At 36.0% G+C, this 22790-nt stretch overlaps 2 protein-coding genes across 3 annotated transcripts; one reads left to right on the plus strand and one right to left on the minus strand.

Annotated features, from left to right (window-relative positions):
- Positions 1 to 395: 395 nt before the first annotated feature.
- LOC127796796 (ABC transporter G family member 31) lies at positions 396 to 20403 on the plus strand. Of its 2 annotated transcripts, XM_052329198.1 has the most exons (24): positions 396 to 787; positions 1864 to 1984; positions 2100 to 2188; positions 2937 to 3021; positions 3367 to 3529; positions 6494 to 6570; positions 6668 to 6812; positions 9158 to 9459; positions 9530 to 9811; positions 12625 to 12941; positions 13021 to 13181; positions 13261 to 13364; positions 13474 to 13630; positions 13740 to 13802; positions 13907 to 14037; positions 14119 to 14451; positions 14544 to 14834; positions 14935 to 15018; positions 16218 to 16351; positions 16449 to 16676; positions 17778 to 17949; positions 18520 to 18607; positions 19670 to 19836; positions 19972 to 20403. In XM_052329198.1, the coding sequence occupies exons 1-24, from the start codon at positions 456 to 458 to the stop codon at positions 20236 to 20238; spliced, it is 4293 nt and encodes a 1430-aa protein (XP_052185158.1). In that variant the 5' UTR covers positions 396 to 455; the 3' UTR covers positions 20239 to 20403. The 2 variants fall into 2 exon arrangements, with proteins under 2 accessions (XP_052185158.1, XP_052185165.1); XM_052329205.1 differs by lacking the exons at positions 396 to 787; positions 1864 to 1984; positions 2100 to 2188; positions 2937 to 3021 and adding an exon at positions 3106 to 3245.
- Positions 20404 to 21450: 1047 nt separating this feature from the next.
- Positions 21451 to 22790, minus strand: LOC127796859 ((S)-8-oxocitronellyl enol synthase). The gene has a single exon (XM_052329265.1). It carries the CDS (start codon positions 22752 to 22754, stop codon positions 21591 to 21593), a length of 1164 nt encoding a protein of 387 aa, XP_052185225.1. The 5' UTR covers positions 22755 to 22790; the 3' UTR covers positions 21451 to 21590.

Consider the following 22790-nt stretch of genomic DNA (forward strand, 5'->3'; position numbering starts at 1 on the left):
TATGTATATATAATACATAATAATATATATTATTGTTATATATAACATATATAATATACATAATAATATTGTATTAATATATTTTTAATAATTATGTATAATTTATTAATATTTAATGATAAAATTTTATATCATTTAACACTATATCTATTTTAGTCTTTTTATCAAGTTTTGATAACTTATCAGTTATTCCAAATCAAACACATAATTAATAATTGATAAGTTAAAAGCATATCTATCCAAACACATTATCAACTTAAACGCTATCAAACTTTTTATTTAAAAGTTAAATAACTTAAAAAGTTATCGATAAAAACGCTGAGCCAAACAGCTCTTTGAGAGTGAGTAGTTGCAGGCTCTGGCGAATATTGTTCTTCATCGGTTTTCTCCAAAACTCGAGAAAAAGAAACTTTCTCTTCAAGTCATCGATCGGAGATAGGTATAGAGACTAAGATATGGCGGCTTCTGACGGGAGCGAGTACCTAGAATTGGATGTGGAGGACGGGAACGAGACGTTCGTCAGGGCGTCGAATGCGGAGTTGTTGAGGGAAGACGAGAACGAGCTTATTTGGGCTGCGCTGGCCAGGTTGCCGTCGCAGAAGCGGTCCAACTTCGCGTTGTTGCGCAAGCCGGCCACGGAAAAGGACAGCGACGGGGAGAGGATTGAGGCGGTCGACGTCAGGAAGCTAGGCCGCAGCGATCGGGAGCTCGTCGTCAAGAAGGCATTGGCCACCACCGAGCAGGACAATTACAAGCTTCTCACCGCCATCAAAGACCGTCTCGAAAGGTTTATCAATCGCTCCTCTCTATCTTCTCTTCTCTTTATCCGTACGTGTATGTGCTTATGTGTGTGTATATGTTGCTGAAGGTTGGATCATCAATGCACATCGTTTTTTTGGTAGATCCTATCCTACCTAATTTGATGCTTTATCTATCAGCTTAGTCCTAATGTGATTCACTCAATTTAATGGAAATATTTTCGTGCTGTTTATAAATTTAATCATATTTTGTTAGGTTTTTGTGATAGTCTCTCTTTATCTCTTAAACTTAATGAAATATGATGAAAACTTAAGAAAAAACATACAAGATTTGAACTTAAGATCTTAAAAATTACTATTCATAGGTTAAGCTACCATCTGGTGATATATATATATATATATATATTTAGATTTGTGTCTTGGTTGGGAGAATGTAAATGTAAAAACTATCAAGTGATCAATATTTGAAAATTCATTAACGCCCTAGCCTTATTTGATGTGAAGCAAGTGATAATTTTATAAGAAAATTCGTATATATGAACAAACAAAAATTTTTACATCAATAACTTCTACTAAGTTGAGTTTAAGAAGGTTTTTTAGAATTCATAAATTGTATGTATAGAAAAATTGAAACTAATTTTGATTTACTAGACGTGCTATTCACTGTTCATCATCTTCAGAAAATGTGTCAAAAGATGATTAATTCACATTTTAATATTCCTAATATAAAAATTTCCTACATTCAACATTAAAGTTTTGTGAAATTGATGGATTGTATATTTGGAAGTTTTATGAAATTTCTTGATTGTATATTTGGTATTCCTTGCACCCTATATGCGATCTACTATTTCCTTATTGTTCATGCATTGTTTCTTTAATTACAACCCGAAATTTACTCAGGAAGCAGCAAAATCATGTTCTTATTTCCAATTAGAAGTCCCAACTAGAGGGGCTATTATCTCTAAATTTCCTCTTCCATCAGTCTGGTTGGATATTTTTCATATAGAAGTTTTAGAAGATCAGGAATTCAAATTCTAATAGATGGTCATCTAATTTCTGGTGACTTCTGAGTTGTTTCCCTGTGAATCTTTTCATCATGTAACAGAGTTGGAATAGAGGTTCCAAAAATTGAAGTGAGATTTGAGAATCTGAATGTCAGAGCGAAGGTTCAAGTTGGCTCGAGAGCTTTGCCTACTCTGGTCAATAATGTTCGAGACCATATTGAGGTATGGCGTTTCCTCTATTTTTTGGTCAACGTTTGTTCTTGTTACTGCCAAATTTTAACTCCTTCCAATTGAATCCGCCGATCATTATTTGTTTAAATATTTTTCCATGTTGCAGCATATCTTGACTGGTCTGCATATATTTCGCCCAAAGATGCATGACTTAACCATATTGAACAACATCAGTGGGTTCGTGAAACCAGGAAGGTAGAGTTCATTCTCTCTCATTATCATTATGGAATCATTGCTCATGCTAAAGAGTTATTTATTCACAAGCCATTGAGTTTGGCACTGAAATTTCAGAAGCAGCATAAAAGAAAATTTGGGCCTTTTGAATTATACACCAGATTAAAAAGTTACCTCAAGAATTAGGAACAGAGAGGTGGTTGGATGGTATGAACTGGCAGGTCAAGTTTTCAAGTTCCCGTATGGTCACCTAAAGTTTACTTTCTGTGAAGCAAATCCATTGGTTTTCAATTACTTTGTCAACTGCAACTGAAATGAAGCAGATGTAGGCAAATGATTTATTGTCCATGGGAGGATCTAGACTTCTCAAGAATATCACGGGATGTCTTTCTAAGAGGAGGGTCACATGATTTATGCCTGGAGGTAAAATCTCAAAGGGCTGTAGTAACACCAATGCCCACGCTAATATTTCATCAACCCTAGTTGGCACATCACAAAAGTTAAAAATAGACCAGTATGAAATTTAATTCAAAATGAAAGTTCCGACAATAAGCTGGTACGTGCATCTTGCATCAACATGGTCTTGTTAAACTCTTAATTCCTATCCCTATCTGATTTGAACACAGAACACTATATCTTTTTCTTTCTTTCTTTATTTTTTTTGCTTGATAAGGTCAACTTTCTTTCTTTCGCTATTGTTGTTTCCTTTTCTTTTCTTTTCCCTGATGAATTGTTTGTGAAGGTACTAAAGGTTTTTGAGTTTTGCCAGGATGACACTGCTTTTGGGCCCCCCAGGCTCTGGGAAATCCACATTGCTGTTAGCTCTTGCAGGAAAACTTGACCCTACCTTAAAGGTTTGCACTATCGAATTCATGAGGTCCCCATGTGCGTGAAAACTCCTTTAGGTCTAAAGTTGTTTATTATCCTTGCACACTTAGTGCATTAATTGGACTGCGGAAGCTGTTATACAACGCACTAATTTATCTTCATCTAGTGGTGTGGCCGGTTCCCTGATTCACACTTCTACCTAGTAACAAGTAGGAGGGAGAAAATTAATCTAAAACAGAAGAACATAGGGGTTTGTTAAATCTCTATTTTGCTTTCTTTTGGACCTTCCTAAGAAGGTGGAAGAATCCTTTCTGAATTTTCTACTGATTGGCATCTACTTCTTGGATTATTAATGTGATGTTTGGTTTCAGAAAACTGGGAGTATTACATATAATGGCCATAAGCTTGACAAATTCTGTGTTCAGAGGACTTCGGCTTACATAAGTCAAACAGATAACCACATAGCAGAACTAACCGTCCGAGAAACTCTGGACTTTGCAGCTAGATGTCAAGGTTCTGGCGGAGGCATTGCAGGTTTATTTCTTTAATTCATTAACAGACTTTATCTAGCATGTATATCTGCTGTCCTCAATGGCCTGGGATAAAGTTTTTCATCACTTTCTCATCTCCCTGCTCCACTCAGTGATTTACTTCGCATAAATAATGATCTTCTATTCTTCTTTCTGATCATCTATCTTATCATTATGTAAAATATTTCTGTGTCCCTAAAGATCACCATTGTCACTCAAAGTTGTTTTACGTGAACCATATTGGTTTCTTTTAATTCTGAGAATTTTTGGTGGTGTTAATCAATTTTGGTGCTTGCTTATTGCAGGTGTAGCTTTTCTTAGGGTCAACAAAATGGCTAGATACTTATTTACCACACCATTAAACTTTCTGCCTTCATGTTCAAGTGTCGATCTTCTGTTCACAGTGCTGTTTCATTTAGAAAAATACAATAACCTTTGTCAACACAAGTGAAACACGAAAAAAATTGGAAAGTAAAACCGAGATGTATGTATACATACTGTTTACAGATATAAAAGCCTGAAAAGTGATAAATTTAATGTGTTTAGGGTGTGGATGTCCATTCATATAAAGGTGTTTAGTATCACATTTGAAGTGAATGAAACAATTTTTAGAACCTTCTCCATAAAAGCAATCTACCAACTACCCTAGAACTCTCTAGAATACAAACAAGAAGACATACAAGAACAACTCTAGAACATCTAAAAGATAGAAGAATACCATGAAATATAAAAGACTTGCTTAGAACCATCTAGCATTATCTAGATTCTCCCGGGAAATTAACCTTAGATTCCTCTGGACTCCTTCAGCACTTAAAAGACCTTAGATACCCCAAAAAACCTAGGACCTTCTAGAGACCTCTGGAATAATCTAGGACATTCCACATCCTCCTAGAACCGCCAAAGAGAAGTCTAGAATACTCTACAAAGCCCTAGAATCTTTTAGAACCTTCTAGGTAACCTCCAGGCCTTCACTCTTGTGTGTATCCACAATCCGAATTGACATAATGTATAAAAGTTTTTTGAGAATTTGTTCTTAAAAATCGTAAATAATAAACAAAAAGCCAGAGCATTTGAGGAGGTTCTCCTTGTCCACAGTATTAGAAATGTCTTAGTGAAAATGGGAAAGATTTAGAAAAGGGTTTTAATAAATTTCTCATGTGTACTAAAATATTAAGAAGAAGGAATGGTAACAAAAATTTCTAAGTGTCCGATAATTATTGTTATTGTGATGCCATTTTGGAAGAATATCATTGCCATAAATATTTTAGGGGTTGACGAAGGGGTGGTCCAAGTGATGGTAGCACAGGAGAGGTACTATAAGATTGGGTTAGGAAGGAAATTGTTCGTCGTAAAGGCCAAAAATCCTAATTCTTAGTCTCTGATTGACCATAAGTTGGTCAGATCCTCTTCTCTTCTCTACTTCCTTTTATTCTCAATGAAGTTATGCATTTTGGTCTAGGGACAATGGAAAGTTGTTGTTTCTGTCCCATGTACCGTCAAAGAAAGTTTTGTTCCTTTATAGTGATCCAAGTAGGCAAAAGAAGAAAACTTTGACAGCACCATATTGATTTTTATGAATCATCACAAATCCTCCTTGGTACTTTTTCATTTAATAGTGAAGTGCTTTAGTTGATTCATAACTTTCTAGGCATCTTCATGCCCGCCACCCCCCCCCCCCCCCCCCCCTCTTCTCTCTCTCAATCTTGTCTATGATTTTTGCATTTTGTGTTGTGTTTTTAGTTAGTCCCTCAGATGATACCTAGCCATCTATCTTTCAGAAATTTCTATTATTTGTCTTGGGTTTGTTGATGAAATTGGTTTATAGTAAAAGAAATTTGAAATTGATTTTGACTCCAGTGAAATCATAAATTGTGATACAATAGTTTCTACAAATTTGATCACATGCCTTTCGGCAGTACCAATTTTCGTTACCTTTTTAACTAAATGAATTTCGTTTAATTTGTATGCACTTAGTTTCCACCTGACTTGCCTTTCAAATCTTCAAGTTCTTGAAACATTGATCAGTCAAGGATTGATCCATTGAAGTTTAGCACAGAATCAGGAGTTGTCCTGAAATTTTCTTGGTGACCCACTAGGTTGCCCAATCCCACAGCAATATCTGCTGCAGCAACTTCACTCATGGCTTTGATATAAATTTGAAACATAGATAAACATAAGTCCATTTACTCCCTTTACACTTGCAAATCTTTTTTTTTTCCTCAGTAATATATGGACATCTTTTGATCTAAACAAGTTCTGCTCAATTTATTGGACTGTCATTTGCGAGAGTTGACCCAAGCCGATTCAGTCTAGCCATTTATAAACTTGTATGCTTATTTATTTGCTTGGTTAGTAACTCATATATTCAATGAACGATTTCCTTCAGTTTATCTATGAACAACATAAAAGAACAAAGTTAAGTCTCTAGGTTGATCTTTTTTACCACATGGAAAATGATGGTTTCAGACCAGTTTAATCATTTTGCTCTTTCTAATTAAAAAATTCATATTAATTTATAGTTTTGTCAACTTGGTTTTGTTATTTTCATCTATGTATTCATGAAAATAAAGTCATTTTAATTGTTTCTTTTGTCCCTTGCATTTTCTGTTTCAATTCCTTGATATTCTTATATTGCTGTTCTCCATTTCTTTGGCCTTTTTATGGTCTGTAAGGATATCTATTCTTTATCAGTTTATCTATGTTTTATATCATTCCATCAATAACCGTGTTGCAAGTCTCCAGTCAATAGAATTATAGATTCTGCAACAGCAAAGGTCGTATAAAAATTTACAGGTCAGCAATCGAAGGCAATGCTTTCAACTGCTTGTCAATCTCAACTTCACGCTTATTTGACCAGGATTTTTTTTTAATATGTTATTCAAGGGTATTGCAGCAGTGCTGTTTCTTGGTTTTCTCCAGGTTTTACCATATTTTGAACAATGCATTTCTTCTGATCTTTGATTTTCAGGATTCATGACGGACCTTACACGTTTAGAGAAGGAAAGGAATATAAGGCCAACTCCTGAAATAGATGCTTTTATGAAGGTTATATTTTTTAACCATGGCTGCCATTTTATTATTCGTAGTTCATTTTGTTCAATCTCTTTCAATCATTCATATATTGAACAAATTCTAACTTCAGGCATCGTCTGTTGGTGGTAAAAAGCATAGCATCTCGACGGATTACATATTGAAAGTGCTTGGTCTTGACGTGTGTTCAGAGACGGTCGTCGGTAATGACATGCTTAGGGGTATTTCAGGTGGCCAAAGAAAACGAGTTACTACAGGTCTTTATCTCTCCCCTAAACCCTTCCCTCCATCCTGCGTTTGGAAAGTTGAACTCTTCCACTTCTATTGCTTATACTTCCGTAATTTCAAATTATAAACTTAATGTGGTTTAGAACAATTCTGGGTTTCTGTTTACTGGATGCGAAAGTTGAAGAAGTGGAAGTGCTAACTCACAGTTCACATGAGCACGTAATAGCAATATGATCACAGAAATCAGGATACTGAAATTTTATAAGACAGGTGCAGTAATATTTATGCAATATAATTGAACACTAGGAGAGAGCATATTCAGCATGTTGACAACTCAAAAACTGTCCTTTGAATCTGAATGCGGTTGAAAATTAAATACTTCTGTTTAAATGCCTGTTTTTGCCTTGATCAAATAGAATTTCCTTGGGTTCATCCAGTTAGCTCATAATTGTTCTTCGTTATTTTTGTGTTTTACGTTGTAGATAACCAGAAAACTATCATATGAAAATGTTACACCTTCGTAGATTTGAAGAAAATGGTAATTATTCTTGATTGGAAATTGACTCAACTTTTTATATTTCCAGGTAATTTTTGCAAACTAAGGTTCCACTAGAGGGGCAAAAATATCAGGCAATTAGTGATGCAGATTTTGTTTTTGATCTGGATAATTTCTAAATTGTAATCATATCTTCCTTTAAAATATAACTAGTGTTCACCCATGTGATGTACGTGTAATCACAATAAATTTTTAATTAATATTAAAAAATTTATATTAATTAATATTAAAAAACTCATGTATTGGTCTTATATTAAATTAAAGATAGTGATTGATTAATTATTAAAATAAAATTATTTATTATATTATATATTTATTTATAAATTATAAATATAAATTAAAACTTCTAAATGTGAGGAAACATGGATTTTTCAATGTTAATTAAAAATTCATTTGAAAATTTTAATTTTTGATCTTGAAATTTAATTTTTGCAATGATAACAAAACTTTGAAAATATGAATTTTGATTTATTTTTCTTTCACTGTGTATTAGTTTTCTTGCATAGTTTTGCAAATGTGATCTGTTAAATCTTTATTAACATTTAAAAACTCATACATTAATATTTATTTTTTAATAATTGAGAAATTATATATCTATATATGACTTAATTAATAATTTAAATTATCTATTCAATTTTTTAATTAATAATATTTATTTAATTGATAATGAAAAGTTCCAAGGTACTTTATAGGAGATCTCCAATTGATTTAGAATAATAAGTACTAAATGCAAATTATTTTTATTTTATACAAATGAACAATTTGCTATGATTTAATTAATAGTTTAAGTTGTTTATTCATATTTTTCAGAAATAATATTTATTTTTTATTGATTGAGAGATTAATTGAGAAATTAATCAAAAATAATATTATAAATATTTTTAATTAATAATATTGATAAAAAATAATACTTATTTTTAATTAATTGAGGAATTAATTATGAGAAGATTAATTGAGTTTAAAATTAAGTTATAAATAAATATTATAAATAGTATTCGAAACTCATATGCTTAATTTTTTAATTTAATTACTATATTTAATTTATTAGAAAACACAATCATTTAATTACTGCTACTTTTAGTAATTAATGCAAGTTTTGGGGGAAAAAATTCTTTTGTAAATTAACTATCATACTTTTATATATATAAATATAAAGATTGTTGGATGAGATTAGAAGATTCAAAGTTAAAAAGGGAATATGATGGATATATAGAGGCCGAGGAGCGCACGGTTGAAGTTTAAATCAGATAGATAATTTTAAAGTTTAAAGTTTTATTCAATTTTAAAGTTTTATCTTTTTTCTATTTGTCAGGAGATAAATTTTTATAGTTTTTAGGGGATAAATAACCTAAATTTTCTTTACTTTATAGGAGAAAAAGTATAATGTAATCTGTATATTTTATTCTCCTCATGTTCAATAGAAATTGATCAAGCTTTTAAGGTTTTAAGCTTGTTTCAATAATGAAGCATAAGAGTTATAAGTTGAAAACAAAATTTGAGACCCAATTTACTATGCACATTAGGTGAAAGCAAAATTTGAGACCCAAGTAACTATGCATGTGATTATATATATCCATTGAAAACGGACTTAGCTGATATGTTTACTTAGCAAAATGTAAGAAAGAAAAAGAGAAGGAATAAAAAAGAAGGAAAAATTGACTTGAAAGATGTTGCTATAACAATAATGTTCAAGTTACAATGACCTTTTGCCATTTTTGCATACATCATGCTGTTTCAAGTTTCAATCACATCTTTGGTAATGCTGTCATACTCGAGACTTTCGTCAACCTCTAGTATTCATATTCAGCATTCTTGCAGGAGAAATGGTTGTTGGGCCAAGAAAAACCCTTTTCATGGATGAAATCTCCACTGGACTAGACAGCTCTACAACATACCAAATTGTCAAATGTACACGGAATTTTGTTCACCAAATGGAAGGCACAGTTTTAATGGCTCTTCTTCAGCCAGCACCTGAGACATTTGATCTGTTTGATGAACTGATATTGTTATCAGATGGGTACTTGGTGTATCAAGGTCCTCGAGAGGAAGCCTTAGAGTTCTTTGAATCATTAGGTTTTCGATTGCCACCTCGCAAGGGAGTTGCAGATTTCCTTCAAGAGGTAATTATCTTCCGATAATAATTTGTTTTGAGGTTTTCCTAGCTCCTAACCTGATTTATTCTAATTCTAGGTGACCTCTAGAAAGGACCAAGCACAATACTGGGCTGATTCTTCCAAACCATATGTTTTCCTTCCTGTCTCCAAAATTGCAGAAGTATTTAGAATGTCTAAATATGGAAGGTCCATAGATTCCTTTCTTTCTGTTGAATATGATAAACTCAAGAATCATCCTTCTTCTCTGTCCAAGACGAAATTTGCCGTATCCAAGTGGGAACTTTTCTTGTCATGCTTTTCACGAGAGCTGCTGCTGATCAGTAGGCATCGCTTCCTTTATACTTTTAGAACATGTCAGGTATGCTTTACTTTACTATCCACATCTCATGATTTCTCTTTTTAGATTGGAATCGGGCTTGCTTATTTCCTTCAATGATATAAACACACATCAAATCCTTGGCTTTAAAAATGAGAATAATAAATTGTGATCAAACTATGGCATTAGACATGTCTTTTGTTCTAAAATGAATGCCATATTTCTCAGCAAAAAAAAAAAAAAAAAGAACTCTGTACTTGCAACTATAGTATGTGAAGGTGTTGGGGATTATGAATGAAAGAGATTGCCCTCAAAAGAAGAGGGCATACTCGTCTTAGAATTACTTAAATGCATTGCTCCAGAAATCAGATATGCAACGAAATTCTTCTTTGGCTGAATCTCTTAAGTGTGACCAGCTGCTGATTTACTGGAGCAGGAAGGATCTGTGCTAAAATTCCTTTCGAACCTCACTGAACAATATGTGTTTATGATTTCTCCATGTCTTTGGCAATCCATTGAGGCACCTTGAATATCATAAGTAGTTCCAGACAGTGATATGCACATCCAGCGTCTACTGTACCCAAATCCTTGTTGTTAGAGATATGATTAGATAGGTGATAATTTAACTCCCTAATCTGATCATATCTCCAACACTTGTGTACCGCCCTAACACCCGCTTAGGTCAAGGACAAGGATGTAGGGAGCTCCTTCACACTCTTGTGCAGTCAGTACTCATGGTGGTGGCTGTGCAGTGCAGGTCTGGGGACTCCTGATGCCTTCCCCCTCCATGAAAACTTGTGCTTCAGTTGACCAGAGGAAGAGATAGCTAAATTCCTGTTGTATGTGAGTGTATATGTGCCTGTGTGCGTATTTAGACTCCTCCCTTGGGGTTGGGCCCCAAGGGGAGATAGCTAAATTCCTTGCCCACACGTGCGTGCCGCCGGCGGTCATTTGCTTAGGTTTAAAAAGAAAAAAAATATAATATATTTTTACTATAAATTTATTTAATAATATATATATATATATATATTTTCTTTAATCCCGACTACTTTTCTGGATTTTTCTCCAACTTGTTTGCGGCTTTCTCGACTGCTGGTTTTCTGTAACGGTGTCGGGTCTTCGTTCTTCCGTCAGATGATATGAGCGAAATTATCAGCCGTCTTTCCTTTCCTCAGTCAGTCTTCGTCCCGGAGGGTACCCTGTTGCAATTCTGCTAGCTCGGCTCTCCGTGGCTGCCGTTTTGTCAGAAGAGATCGTTTCATCCTGCTAAGGCAATCGTCGGAGTCTGCTTGTCGCGGGTACAGGGCGATTCTGTCTTCAGGACAACGCTGAGGTGTGACTCGATCTAAGTCGTTTCTCTGTCCTTTCCAGTCTGTTGCAGCAGTGCTTGTGCCGTCTTCTTCGGCCATTGCTGTTGTTGCTGTACACATATACATGCTGCCATATATTCCAACAACTCCTGCATGTTATGTGCCTCTTGGCATCTCCAGATTATATATCGAATAATGCATCAACCTGTAGAAGGAAGCATGCAAATGTTTCTTTCCTCCTGGGTAGTCGTTCTCTACTACATGGTTTCACATGACGGGGCTGATCTATTAATGTTGTTTTTGGCCCACTGACCAAATCTGCAGCAAAAGTGACTTGTCGGTTCCTGATGCTCACCCTCGTCTTTGTCTCTTTGCCCAGAGTTTGGCTGTGACTACTCAATATTTGCGCAAATTCTTCTAGACAACATTATGACACATGACTTATATTGCTCACCATCGTGCTGTGTCTACGTACCCCTGTGACCACTACCTGTGTCTCTGCAACTGATTTTCACTTTGTCTACTGGTGGGAACTGCTTTGGAATCTGGTATTGCTATAATACGGGATTATTGTGTGTAAGTGGAGGCTAACAGATCGATCTGTTGGATCAATTGGAAAAACAACGTATATAAAACAAAATAGCAAATGAGGAAGAAAATAGAGACACGGAGTTTAACATGATTCGGCTTTTAGCCTAGGTCCACAGCCGAAGACGATTAAACAAATTTCACTTCAGGAAAATGAAATGGAGAATAAAAAGTGGCTTGACACTATTCAGAACCCACAGCCCCAAAATATCTCGCACCGTATATTTTTGTTAGTGAGTTCTTTTCCCAATCGAGAGATCAGCTCCTGTTTGTACAATTGCTTCACAGCCACCATAAATGAAAATTTCATGCCAGCCATTAATAATCAACCGTCACCATAACAATTGATCCATTTTGTCTCGTGTTTTGCTAAGTCATTTAATATTGGAGCCTGCATGTTTTAAACCTTTTTGACAGCCGTTTTCTAGGTTAGAGGATAATAAAGTAAAAAATTGTGGCATGCATAAAATACAAGCCACACAGACATCTGTCCATATGCTTCACCCGCTTATGTCACCCACCTGCATGTGATTTTCACTTTTGTCTATCCATAAGCACCCAATGGCTAGAGCTAGTTACAAAAAACGGGTAAGCAGCTTTCCTTATTCTTTATGCAAGTTCTTCAATTTATATGGAGCCTCACTGTAAACAGTTTCTTACACCTTTTCTTATTGAAAACGAAGTCTCTTCTGCAGTTTGTTATATTAGTTTTTAAGTTTAATATTTTGTTAGAGAGTGTCAAAGCATGTAGCAAAATCTCTTTTATGTTCCTCTCAAACAGTAAAGTCAATTTTTTTGGAATACTTTATTTTGGCAGAAGAATGATCCTTATAACTGACAAGTGTTCCACAGATCTCCACGTTGTGCCAAGATGATCTGCATAGTTATAAAATATATGTTGTCCTGTTGAACTATATCTACAGTGTCTCCCTCATAATTTTGTTCCATATTTTTTAGGTTGCATTTGTAGGGTTTGTAACATGCACGGTACTTTTGCGGACAAGATTACATCCCACGGATGAGACAAATGCCAACCTGTATCTTTCCTGTCTGTTTTTCTCGCTAGTACATATGTTGTTCAATGGAATGTCTGAGCTTTCGCTGATGATATTTCGACTTCCAGTTTTTTACAAGCAAAGAGATAATTTCTTTCATCCTGCATGGGCTTGGTCAATTGCAAATTGGATTTTGCGGGTACCTTACTCGGTCATTGAAGCCATTGTATGGTCTTGTGTTGTATACTACTCTGTTGGTCTTGCTCCTGGTGCTGGAAGGTATCTCCTATTTGTCCACCTTAGATTGGCAATAATTCTGTATTTCCTTATTCTCATCGGCAGATTTTAAATGTTTCAGGTTTTTTGGGTATATGTTCTTACTCTTCATGACGCACCAAATGGCACTGGGTCTCTTCCGGATGATGGCTTCTCTTGCGCGTGACATGATTGTTGCCAATACTTTTGGGTCAGCTTCAATGCTAGTTATATTCTTGTTGGGCGGATTTATCATTCCAAAAGGTGCGATTTTAACGTTTCATCAGATAAAATCCATAATTAGGTTACCTTCCGTTTGTTGATGGAGTCCCTCTTTTTTCAGCAATGATCAAGCCATGGTGGGTTTGGGCATTTTGGTTGTCACCATTGTCCTACTGTCAACGTGCAATTGCGGTTAATGAATTTAGTGCTCAAAGATGGATGAAGGTGTGCTTTTATGATCTTCACACAACTGGACATCCCTCAGATCCGTAAATCAACTTTTATAATTCAATGCTCAGTGATCTAACTAACCAAACAAGATGTTATTTTGCAGAGATCTGCCTTTGGAAACACTACAATTGGATACAATGTACTCCAATCACATGGTCTACCTAGTGATAGTTTTTGGTACTGGCTTGGAGTTGGTGTTTTATTATGTTTTTCTGTGCTCTTCAATATCCTGGCTACTATAGCCCTGACTTACCTCAAACGTACATCTTGGACACTTTTTCCTGTTTACAAATATCGTGTCTATTATTGTGTTATCAGACAAACTTTGTCAAACATTTAGCTTTAATCATTGCTATTCTTTCTGTTCAGCTATCAAAAAAGCCCAGGCAGTGATTATGGATGATTTGATGGAAGAGGGAGGTGCAGACAGTGGTGAGAGTTGTCCCTCGGACTAACAATTTTCTTATTCTTTTTTTGGCTGCTTTATTGGACGATTCACTTCCAATACTTTTTCATGTTTGCATGTAATTGGGCAGGAATCAACAATTCTGGATTGCATCCAGTAACTGCTGTCAAGGAGGGGGCTAAACGGAAGGGAATGATTCTCCCTTTTCAACCCTTAACAATGACATTTCATAATGTCAATTACTTCGTTGACATGCCAAAGGTGTTGTTCACAAGAAATTAATGTTTATTTTTCCATGGCCACTTGCTTAATTCCACTGAATGATCAGCCTAATCTTATCAGGAAATGAGTTCACAAGGAATACAGGAAAAGAAGTTGCAACTCTTGTCAAGTGTGAGTGGAGTATTCTCACCAGGTGTTCTCACTGCATTAGTTGGGTCAAGTGGAGCTGGTAAGACCACCTTGATGGATGTCCTTGCTGGTAGGAAGACTGGTGGATACATTGAAGGGGATATTAGGATCTCAGGATACCCAAAAGAGCAGCATTCTTTTGCAAGGATTTCTGGATATGTTGAACAAAATGACATACATTCTCCTCAAGTAACAGTTTTGGAGTCTCTTTTGTTCTCTTCTTGTCTTCGACTTCCCAAAGAAGTGAACAAAGAAAAAAGACATGTTAGTTTCTGCTGAACACTCCACCATAATGTTGCCTGCGGTTCATTTGTTGTATTTGACTCGATAAAACAGTTCACTGCCATATTGTTTAGGGGTTTGTTGAAGAAGTGATGAGATTGGTGGAGCTTGACACTCTAAGGCATGCTGTGGTGGGCCTTCCTGGTAGTAGTGGCTTATCTACGGAGCAAAGGAAACGTTTGACAATAGCAGTTGAACTTGTGGCAAATCCATCAATAATTTTTATGGATGAGCCTACATCTGGACTTGACGCACGAGCTGCAGCAATTGTTATGAAAACTGTTCGTAATACTGTTGATAGTGGAAGGACAGTGGTTTGCACCATACATCAACCAAGTATTGATATTTTTGAAGCATTTGATGAGGTTAGTTACACTTTTTTTTTGGGGGGGGATGCATAAGAAAACAGTCTGATTGCTATTTTGAAATGTCGAGAACTGTCGCTATTGGGTTTTGGATGCACAGTTACTACTAATGAAACGAGGAGGGCGAGTAATATACGGTGGGAAGCTTGGCGTGAACTCACAGTCTATGATTAATTATTTCCAGGTATGCTACTTATATTAACTTTTATATTATCTCCAATTCCCATGTCTCTGGTTCATTCTCATGTTAAAAAGGGAACCATCATTAGTTCGTAGGAATAAAATTTATACGTTTTAAGTTCAATTTCGCATTAAGCAATTGTTGATGTGAGGCTGGCCTTTTGTTGACATTCCTTTGGTTTTCCTAAAACCTAGTCCAATGATAGAATAATCAGGATCAGCAGATGCCGGCTCTAATTTTGGACTGGAGAATATTGTTTCTTATTAGACTGGAGTGTCACAACCCACTAATAGGGGCCGTCACTGGTGCGGATCCCTGGGGAGGTGGGAGCCCTTTAGGAGCCTGCATGCAAAGCCTCTGAATAGTCCAAATTTTTACAAATAAACTTTCAAGACTATGATACCGTGAATTTACCTCATATCCACAAAATAATGAAATGTCAAAATACATCATCATATCCCCGGTAGACAACCCCATTGATACCGCTGAATATCAAAAGAAAATGGAGTCAAATGTTCAGTCTGCTGATCTAAGCATAACTGAAGTTTTCCTTAAGAGTTTGTTTTGATCTCCGGAAAAGCATAATCCCATAGTCTGAGCTAGCAATTTACATTCATGTTGTAAATATTGAAATCTGGGAGTATTCTTGAACTATTTACTGGAATGTATGGAACTCAGGATAACCCTGTGTAGAGCTGGAGCCAGAAAAAGTTGTGCAATTTGTGCCGTTCCTGAATTTGGTATTCTTATCCTTTACTTAATAATATATCCACTATTTGGCTATCCTATTTTCTATGAGCACATAGTCCAGACCTTGATTGTTTGCAGTGTCTTGTAAGTGGAATTTCTTTTGTGAATAGAGAGAGTTGATGTTAAATATTTTGTTCTATGGTTATTCTTCAGCCCCCGAACTTTACAGAAGTAAACTTGCAAAGTAAGTCTCAAGAAATATAGAATTCGTAAATCACAACTAAAATGCTTACTTTGAAGGCAATTTGCTAGCAACAACTCTTTACCTGCATATTTCTGTTGATTTAACTGGGTACATCTTTTCTTTATTTTTCCTGTTTTGTCATAATAGCTTTTTTGATTTTGGTGTTGAATTTCAGTTTATCATTTGGCACACTGATACTTGACCATTGCTCCACTTTTTATGGTCTGTTATCAATCAATTAACTTGATCTTTATTTTCATTTTTATAGGGAATTCATGGAATCCCCCCTATTGCTAATGGTTACAATCCAGCAACATGGATGCTTGAGATCAGTACACCTGCAGCAGAGCAGAGAATTGGTCAAGACTTTGCAGAGATTTACAGAAACTCTCAACAGTTTAGGTATGATTTTGATATTTGTGTCATTACTGAAAAGAAGATTGTCTTGGTATTTTATGTGGTTTGGATTAAATTTCCTTCTAATTCTTTGTTAATCCAGGGAGGTTGAAGCTTCCATTGAGCGTATGAGTACTCCACCTCCTGACTCAGAGCCTTTGAAATTTGATTCCACCTATTCTCAAGATGCGGTTTCCCAATTTAGATATTGCTTTTGGAAGCAAAACCTTGTTTATTGGAGAAGTCCGTCTTACAATGTTGTGAGATTATTCTTTACGACCTTGACTGGACTTATAGTTGGCTCAGTGTTCTGGGATATTGGTTCAAAAAGGTATGTTTTATTTTATGTGGCTTTCACACTAAGCTTTTTTTTCCAGATAGCTGTAGCAAATACTTTGCTTTGGATTCAATTTTATCCTTCATTGTGTTTTATATAAAAACTGGTGTGTGATTAAACAGCAGTCTCTCCATGGAGTGTGTGGTGCCCAGAGAGCCCTGATTGTACCAATCACTTGAAAATTCTTGTGCCTTGATTATACTATCAATAATTCAAGATATACTAGCTGATTTTTGGATCTCCTAATAAAATGGGTAAATGATACGAGGAAATAAATCATAGCCTAGGATGAATTAGGAAGGATTTTGTTTACCTTTCTTAAACAAATTTTAATATCTAGAAACCAGCTTTAGCAAATCACGACTTCCTTGTGTTATCAGCTTTACAAATGTTTGGCACATCATTTTTGTTTTCTTGGAACAGGGCCTTCTTTTCCAATTATTTAGCCTCAACCTTCTTTTATAGTTATCTTGTCACATTTGTTGCCATTCAGCTAACATGAATTTTACTGGGTCCATTTGGTTATGGCTTTGTAAAATATTTCTAGTTTTAAAACCGATAACCTTAGTGGAGTCCATTGGGTGAGTTGGTTCTAAAATAGTTTTTGGAAAATTTCTAACCAAAATATCCAAGGTTTAGAAAATAACATAATCTTTTTCATTTGTTGCAAAAGTTATTTTCATACAAAAATGAACCAAACAGAAAATGAAATAATGATAGTTCCAAAGTTTTCATTGCTTTTGAGACTAGAAAAAAGACAAATGCAAAAGTAAACGGAAGCACAGAAACAGTAACCAAATGGTCCCATGACTTTCTTCTTGTTTTCTTTTCTCTTTTTTTTTTTTTGAAAGAAGGTAAAATTTTATTAATTCAAATAAAGAAAAGAATACCTTAACCAACTGAGCAAGATCCCCTACATAACACCAATAGACACTCTGAAACAACAAAGACGAACACCAAGACAAATCCTCAAATAAAACAGGGGATGAAACGCTAAAACCAGAACTGAGCTGATTATCCAAAGAGCTAAAACCAACATAACGACTTTCTTCTTGTTCCCTAAAACCTACCTTATATATTTCTAACCTTGTGCAGGGACTCAGCTCAAAACTTATATGTCATTCTTGGAGCTCTTTATGCTTCATGCTTGTTTGTTGGGGTCAGTAATGCTTCATCGGTACAACCAATTGTTTCAATCGAGAGAACTGTTTTCTACAGGGAGAGAGCAGCTGGAATGTACTCCCCATTTCCTTATGCTGTAGCCCAGGTGAGTTCCATGATACTGAAGCGTCCTTTATTTTGATTGAAAAGAATACCCTACATCTAGTTAAGGGAAAAAAAAAAAAAACTAGCAAAAAAAGAATACCCTAGATGCAAATTGTATTCAAGTTATTGGGAAAGGCTGCCTATCATTCTTAGTGATACAGGCGGGAATTTTTTTTTTTTGTTTTTAAGAATTTCCATGCTCAAATCTTGATAGAGCCATCTTGTCTATAGTCTATTTGTTTGCAATAGTCATCTAACAAATACAAGGATTCTTCTGCCATCCTAGAGGAGATGTCAGCAGTTTGGTTGGCTAAGACTCTTGATTGTGATACTAAGGCATCCAAGTCTTCTAGGACCATGAATTCACTTGCTAAGGCATAAGGCAAAGTAGACCTGCAAACAATGTTTACCTGATCTACTTGTGAAATTTATGTTTCATGTTGCAGTTTGAACAGGGAATTAGTATCTTCAATTTTCTCATTTACTCGTTTTCTTGATCTACGTGCGAAATTTATGTTTCATATTACAGTGTGAACTGGGAATTAGTATCTTCAATTTTTCTCACTTGCAGGGCCTTGTGGAGATACCATACATTGCAGTGCAGACAATGCTATTTGGTATAATTACATACTTCATGATAGACTTTGAAAGGACAGTTGGTGAGATTCTAAATTCTTCTTGGTGGGCCTTGTGGAGATGCCATATTACTCTCCTTTATCACTAATATTGTGAAATGCAAAAGTGGCAAGGCTCTCAACTTGGGCCGAGTGACTATTTCAGTGTTTCAAACACATGAAACCTTAACCTAGGTCACAAAAAAGACACCCTTAGCTTAGTAGTTTTGCCCATCAGTCATTATCAATGTGATCATTTTTGTTTTCTTTTTTGTTTTTGCTTGGCAATATGATTGTATTTCGTACGTAGTTACTTGTTAGGAATATAACAAGTTTGGACAAAGATGTGAAAACATATATAAAATATGATAATTTGAAAAAAAAATACGAATATGATAATATGTATATATATATATAGATATGTTTGTTATGTAATTAAAAACTGAAAATATTTAAAAAGTGTCACTAGTATAATATTAAGGTAGTATTCACTTTATAATAACAAAAATATGAAAATAGAAGAACTATAGAAAAATATCACTACTCCAATGTAAAGGTGCCATTTAATCTATCAATATAGTTTTTTCTCTTATATTTTCTAAAAGAAATTGTAAAAACATATGAAAGGAATTCTAAATTCCTGTCAACATGTTGCAGTGCATTTCACTGGAAATACTAGAATTTTATTGTTTTATTAGTGTTTTCTTTTATTCTCTTAGGAATGACAAGACTCTCAGCCTAGTCTGATGGAAACAAGTGTAAATTATGTTCCATGTATCTAATGCTAAAATCTTTAATTCGTGTTCAAATGAATACGAGTCCCAATTGATTTCACTCTTAAGCATCTTTATGCGTAACATGTTGTCATCAACATTCAATTTTTTGACAGAACTGATATTGACTGCAGGCATAGGATTTCCTTTCCACGGTGTATCTACTTTTCTAGTGACTAAACAAGCATGCTAAGGCCATGTTTCTTTCAGTTCTAGTTATGCATATTGCATTGTTGTCGCCCGATATATGCTTCTATATATTTGATAATTTTGATGTGCTATATATCCTAGCAAAATAAACAGAATGTAGTTGAAGTGAATTTATGTGTTGCAGGGAAATTTTTCCTCTACACATTGTTCATGTTTCTCACTTTCACCTACTTCACCTTCTACGGCATGATGGTTGTTGGTCTGACACCTACCCAACACTTGGCTGCGGTCATTTCTTCAGCATTTTACTCGCTATGGAATCTCCTATCAGGCTTTCTTGTTCCAAAACCAGTGAGTATTATTATATCTATACTCATATGTGCCTAAAGAACTTCTTTATGTTTTTTTGTTCTTTCATATATATTGAATCAATTACAGAGCGCCCCCCCCCCCCCCCCCCCCCTTTTTTTTTTTTTATCTTTACAGAGGATTCCAGGATGGTGGATCTGGTTCTACTACATTTGTCCAGTTTCATGGACCTTACGAGGTGCCATCACCTCTCAGCTTGGGGATGTGGAAACGATGATTCAAGGACCTGGCTTCAAGGGAACCGTGAAAGAATATTTAGAGGTTAGTTTTGGCTATGGCCCTGGCATGATTGGTGTTTCTGCGGCAGTGCTTATCGGCTTTTGTATCTTCTTTTTTAGTGTCTTTGCCATTTCTGTAAAAGTTCTTAACTTTCAGAAAAGATAAACGGAGAAACAATCAGTAGTGCATCGAATTTACTTGGCCTCTCCAAAACAGAACATTTCCTTATCTGTTTCCTAGATATCGACCGATTGTAAATATCTTTCATGCAAGTTCTTCTGGGACAGTTTCCCCAAGCTGCTTTTCCCAGTTTATTAGCTAGGATTTTACTCCGACTATTCTTCGATTTTATGAGTCTCAGTCTTAGCAAGTTGGGTGCAGAGCCAAACCCGAGTGAATTTTATCATTTTAGCTGCATTACTAAACACCAAAACGCCATTTAGATACAAAGTTTTTACATTATATGTGACACTCAATATTAATGATCAATTAATCAATAATTATTATTTATCATGCAATGAATAATTTTTGACAATTAACTAATCACTAATACTAAATGTTACATGTAATATTAAAATTTTATTCCCAAAAACATAATATGCCTCATTGGCACGAGACACTATTGACTGCCTCTTCGTTTATATTTTGTCTGTGCGTTCACGTGGCTATGGATGAATTACCCTTAGACTGCTCATGTGACGTTGATATTATAATATTAAAATAAAAGTGTCTGTGTGTGTTCACATGGCAATGGATGAATTACCCTTTGACTGCTCGTGTTACAGTTGATATTATAATATTAAAATAAAAGTAACAGATGTTAGTGTAACGACGGATAATGATATTTTAAAGGAAATAAGGGTCAAAACTGTGCGTCAGTCTATAAAATGACTAGAATGCTCCAACATTGATTTTCATAATTCACTGATACTGTGAAAATCAATACAAGAGCATTTCTAACCTTTTATTCACTCGGCACACAATTTGGGTCACTTATTTTGTTTAAAATATCACTATTCTATAATAATATATTTGCTTCAAATGTTAACACATCTATCTTATCCCAATTTAATTAGTCAATTAGGCATTAAAGTGGCAGTTTTATCTAGTTATTGAGAACACCAAAATATAATCCAATTACTAATGCAAGGGTTAAATGGGTAAAAAAAAAAAAAAAAGCCTATTCATTGCAAAATGGAGGGATTAATGGAGAAGAAAAGGGTAGAAATAACTCCCTGGTTCTCTACCACTCGGAAGACAATATCAGAAAATTGAGGCGACGCTAAGGTAGACAATTTCAATTAAAATAGTGTAAACCCACTCCTACCAATCGCCATCAATCAATAATAAACAAATTAAAATATATATGCTCCCCCCCCCCCCCCAAAAAAAAAAAAAAAAAAACAGAGCATTTTCAACCCCCAATTGTTAATCTGCCAAGAACACTTATTCTCTTGTTTATTTCAAGCAGAGCCAGTTTTGTGGCTCACCACATTCATCATAATTCACAAATCGAGTCAGATCCCTTTCCATGGAATTAGTCTCTCATCTCTCATCGTATCAACCCAATACAGTACACACTCCAACGTATCATCACACCTCGCCTGAAAACCCAGCCAGTCGGCCTTCTCCCGGCTCGCCGTCATCTTCATCGGGCACCGGAATAACTGATCCACAAACTCCCAGTTCGCCAAATCCCCCATTTCCGTATCCACCAACTCTTCCTTCTTCACTATCTCCTTCCAAACTTCTCCCTTATCCCCCATTGCCTCTGAAAACACAAAATCCTCAGAAAACATCTCTTCAGGCACTTCAGCTCCGAGTTTCATCGCCATTGCCCGCCAGATTTCTCTCCAAGTGAAACTATCCCCATTAATGGCATTCAATGCCTGGCCATCGGAGCTGTATATTTTATCATTAATCGCGGCCCAAATGTGCTGTTCAGCCACCAACCCAGCATCGGACCCATCAATGTACATCTCCTCCCAGCACCTTCTTGTCCCCCCAAACAAAAATGGCAGATTCAGATGCCGGCAAATGGCGCCATAAACGCACAAACTACCCATGAAGTTGAACAAAGTCCTTACTGAACTCCCCAATATCAAGCCAGGCCGGTGGACCGACCAGGCTACGTTCCCGGCCGCCAAGCGACGCCGGAGCAAGTCCTCCAACGCGTAGTAAAAATTCTTGCCACCGCCGACTCTCGGGCTGTCTTCACCATATAAAAAACCCAAACCACCTTCTTGGAACCCGCTTCCAATCGAAACATAATGCTTGGCGCCGGTCTGGAGGGAAACGTGCTTTAAAGAGCTGATTCTGGGGAGAATGGCGTTCAGGGCGTTCTCCATCATGGCCTTGTTCTGGTCGCAGCATTCTTGGCTGTCCAGTGGGAACTGGCTCGCCCAGGTGACCCAGAAAAGATGGGTCACTTCTCGCAGAGAAGAGAGCTTGTGCTTGGTTTCGAGAGGGTTGAGAAGATCGCACGAGATGAATTGGTAATTGGGGTTTTGAATGAATTTGAAAAGGGCTTGATCGGCCCTCCTGGCAACGCCATAAACCTTCCATCTGGGTTTCGAGAGCAGCTTCTTGACGAGTTCCTTCCCCACGAGCCCGGTTGCTCCGAAGATGACGGCAATGTTTTTGGTCGGAGCTTCTGGTCCGTTGCAGTTTCCGACGGCCATTGGCGCGGAGCTTGGATTCTTGGGCTTGGTTGGGTA

Source organism: Diospyros lotus, chromosome 1, assembly GCF_014633365.1.
Source record: "Diospyros lotus cultivar Yz01 chromosome 1, ASM1463336v1, whole genome shotgun sequence".
Lineage (NCBI taxonomy): Eukaryota > Viridiplantae > Streptophyta > Magnoliopsida > Ericales > Ebenaceae > Diospyros > Diospyros lotus.

Bases quoted from the DNA above. Each gene is read 5' to 3' on its own strand.
- LOC127796796 (XM_052329198.1), top strand. From the start codon at position 456: ATGGCGGCTTCTGACGGGAGCGAGTACCTAGAATTGGATGTGGAGGAC. The intron at 3,022-3,366 runs GTTTGCACTATC...GTTTGGTTTCAG, and splicing joins AACTTGACCCTACCTTAAAG to AAAACTGGGAGTATTACATA. The intron at 6,813-9,157 runs GTCTTTATCTCT...GCATTCTTGCAG, and splicing joins AAGAAAACGAGTTACTACAG to GAGAAATGGTTGTTGGGCCA.
- LOC127796859 (XM_052329265.1), bottom strand. From the start codon at position 22,754: ATGGCCGTCGGAAACTGCAACGGACCAGAAGCTCCGACCAAAAACATT.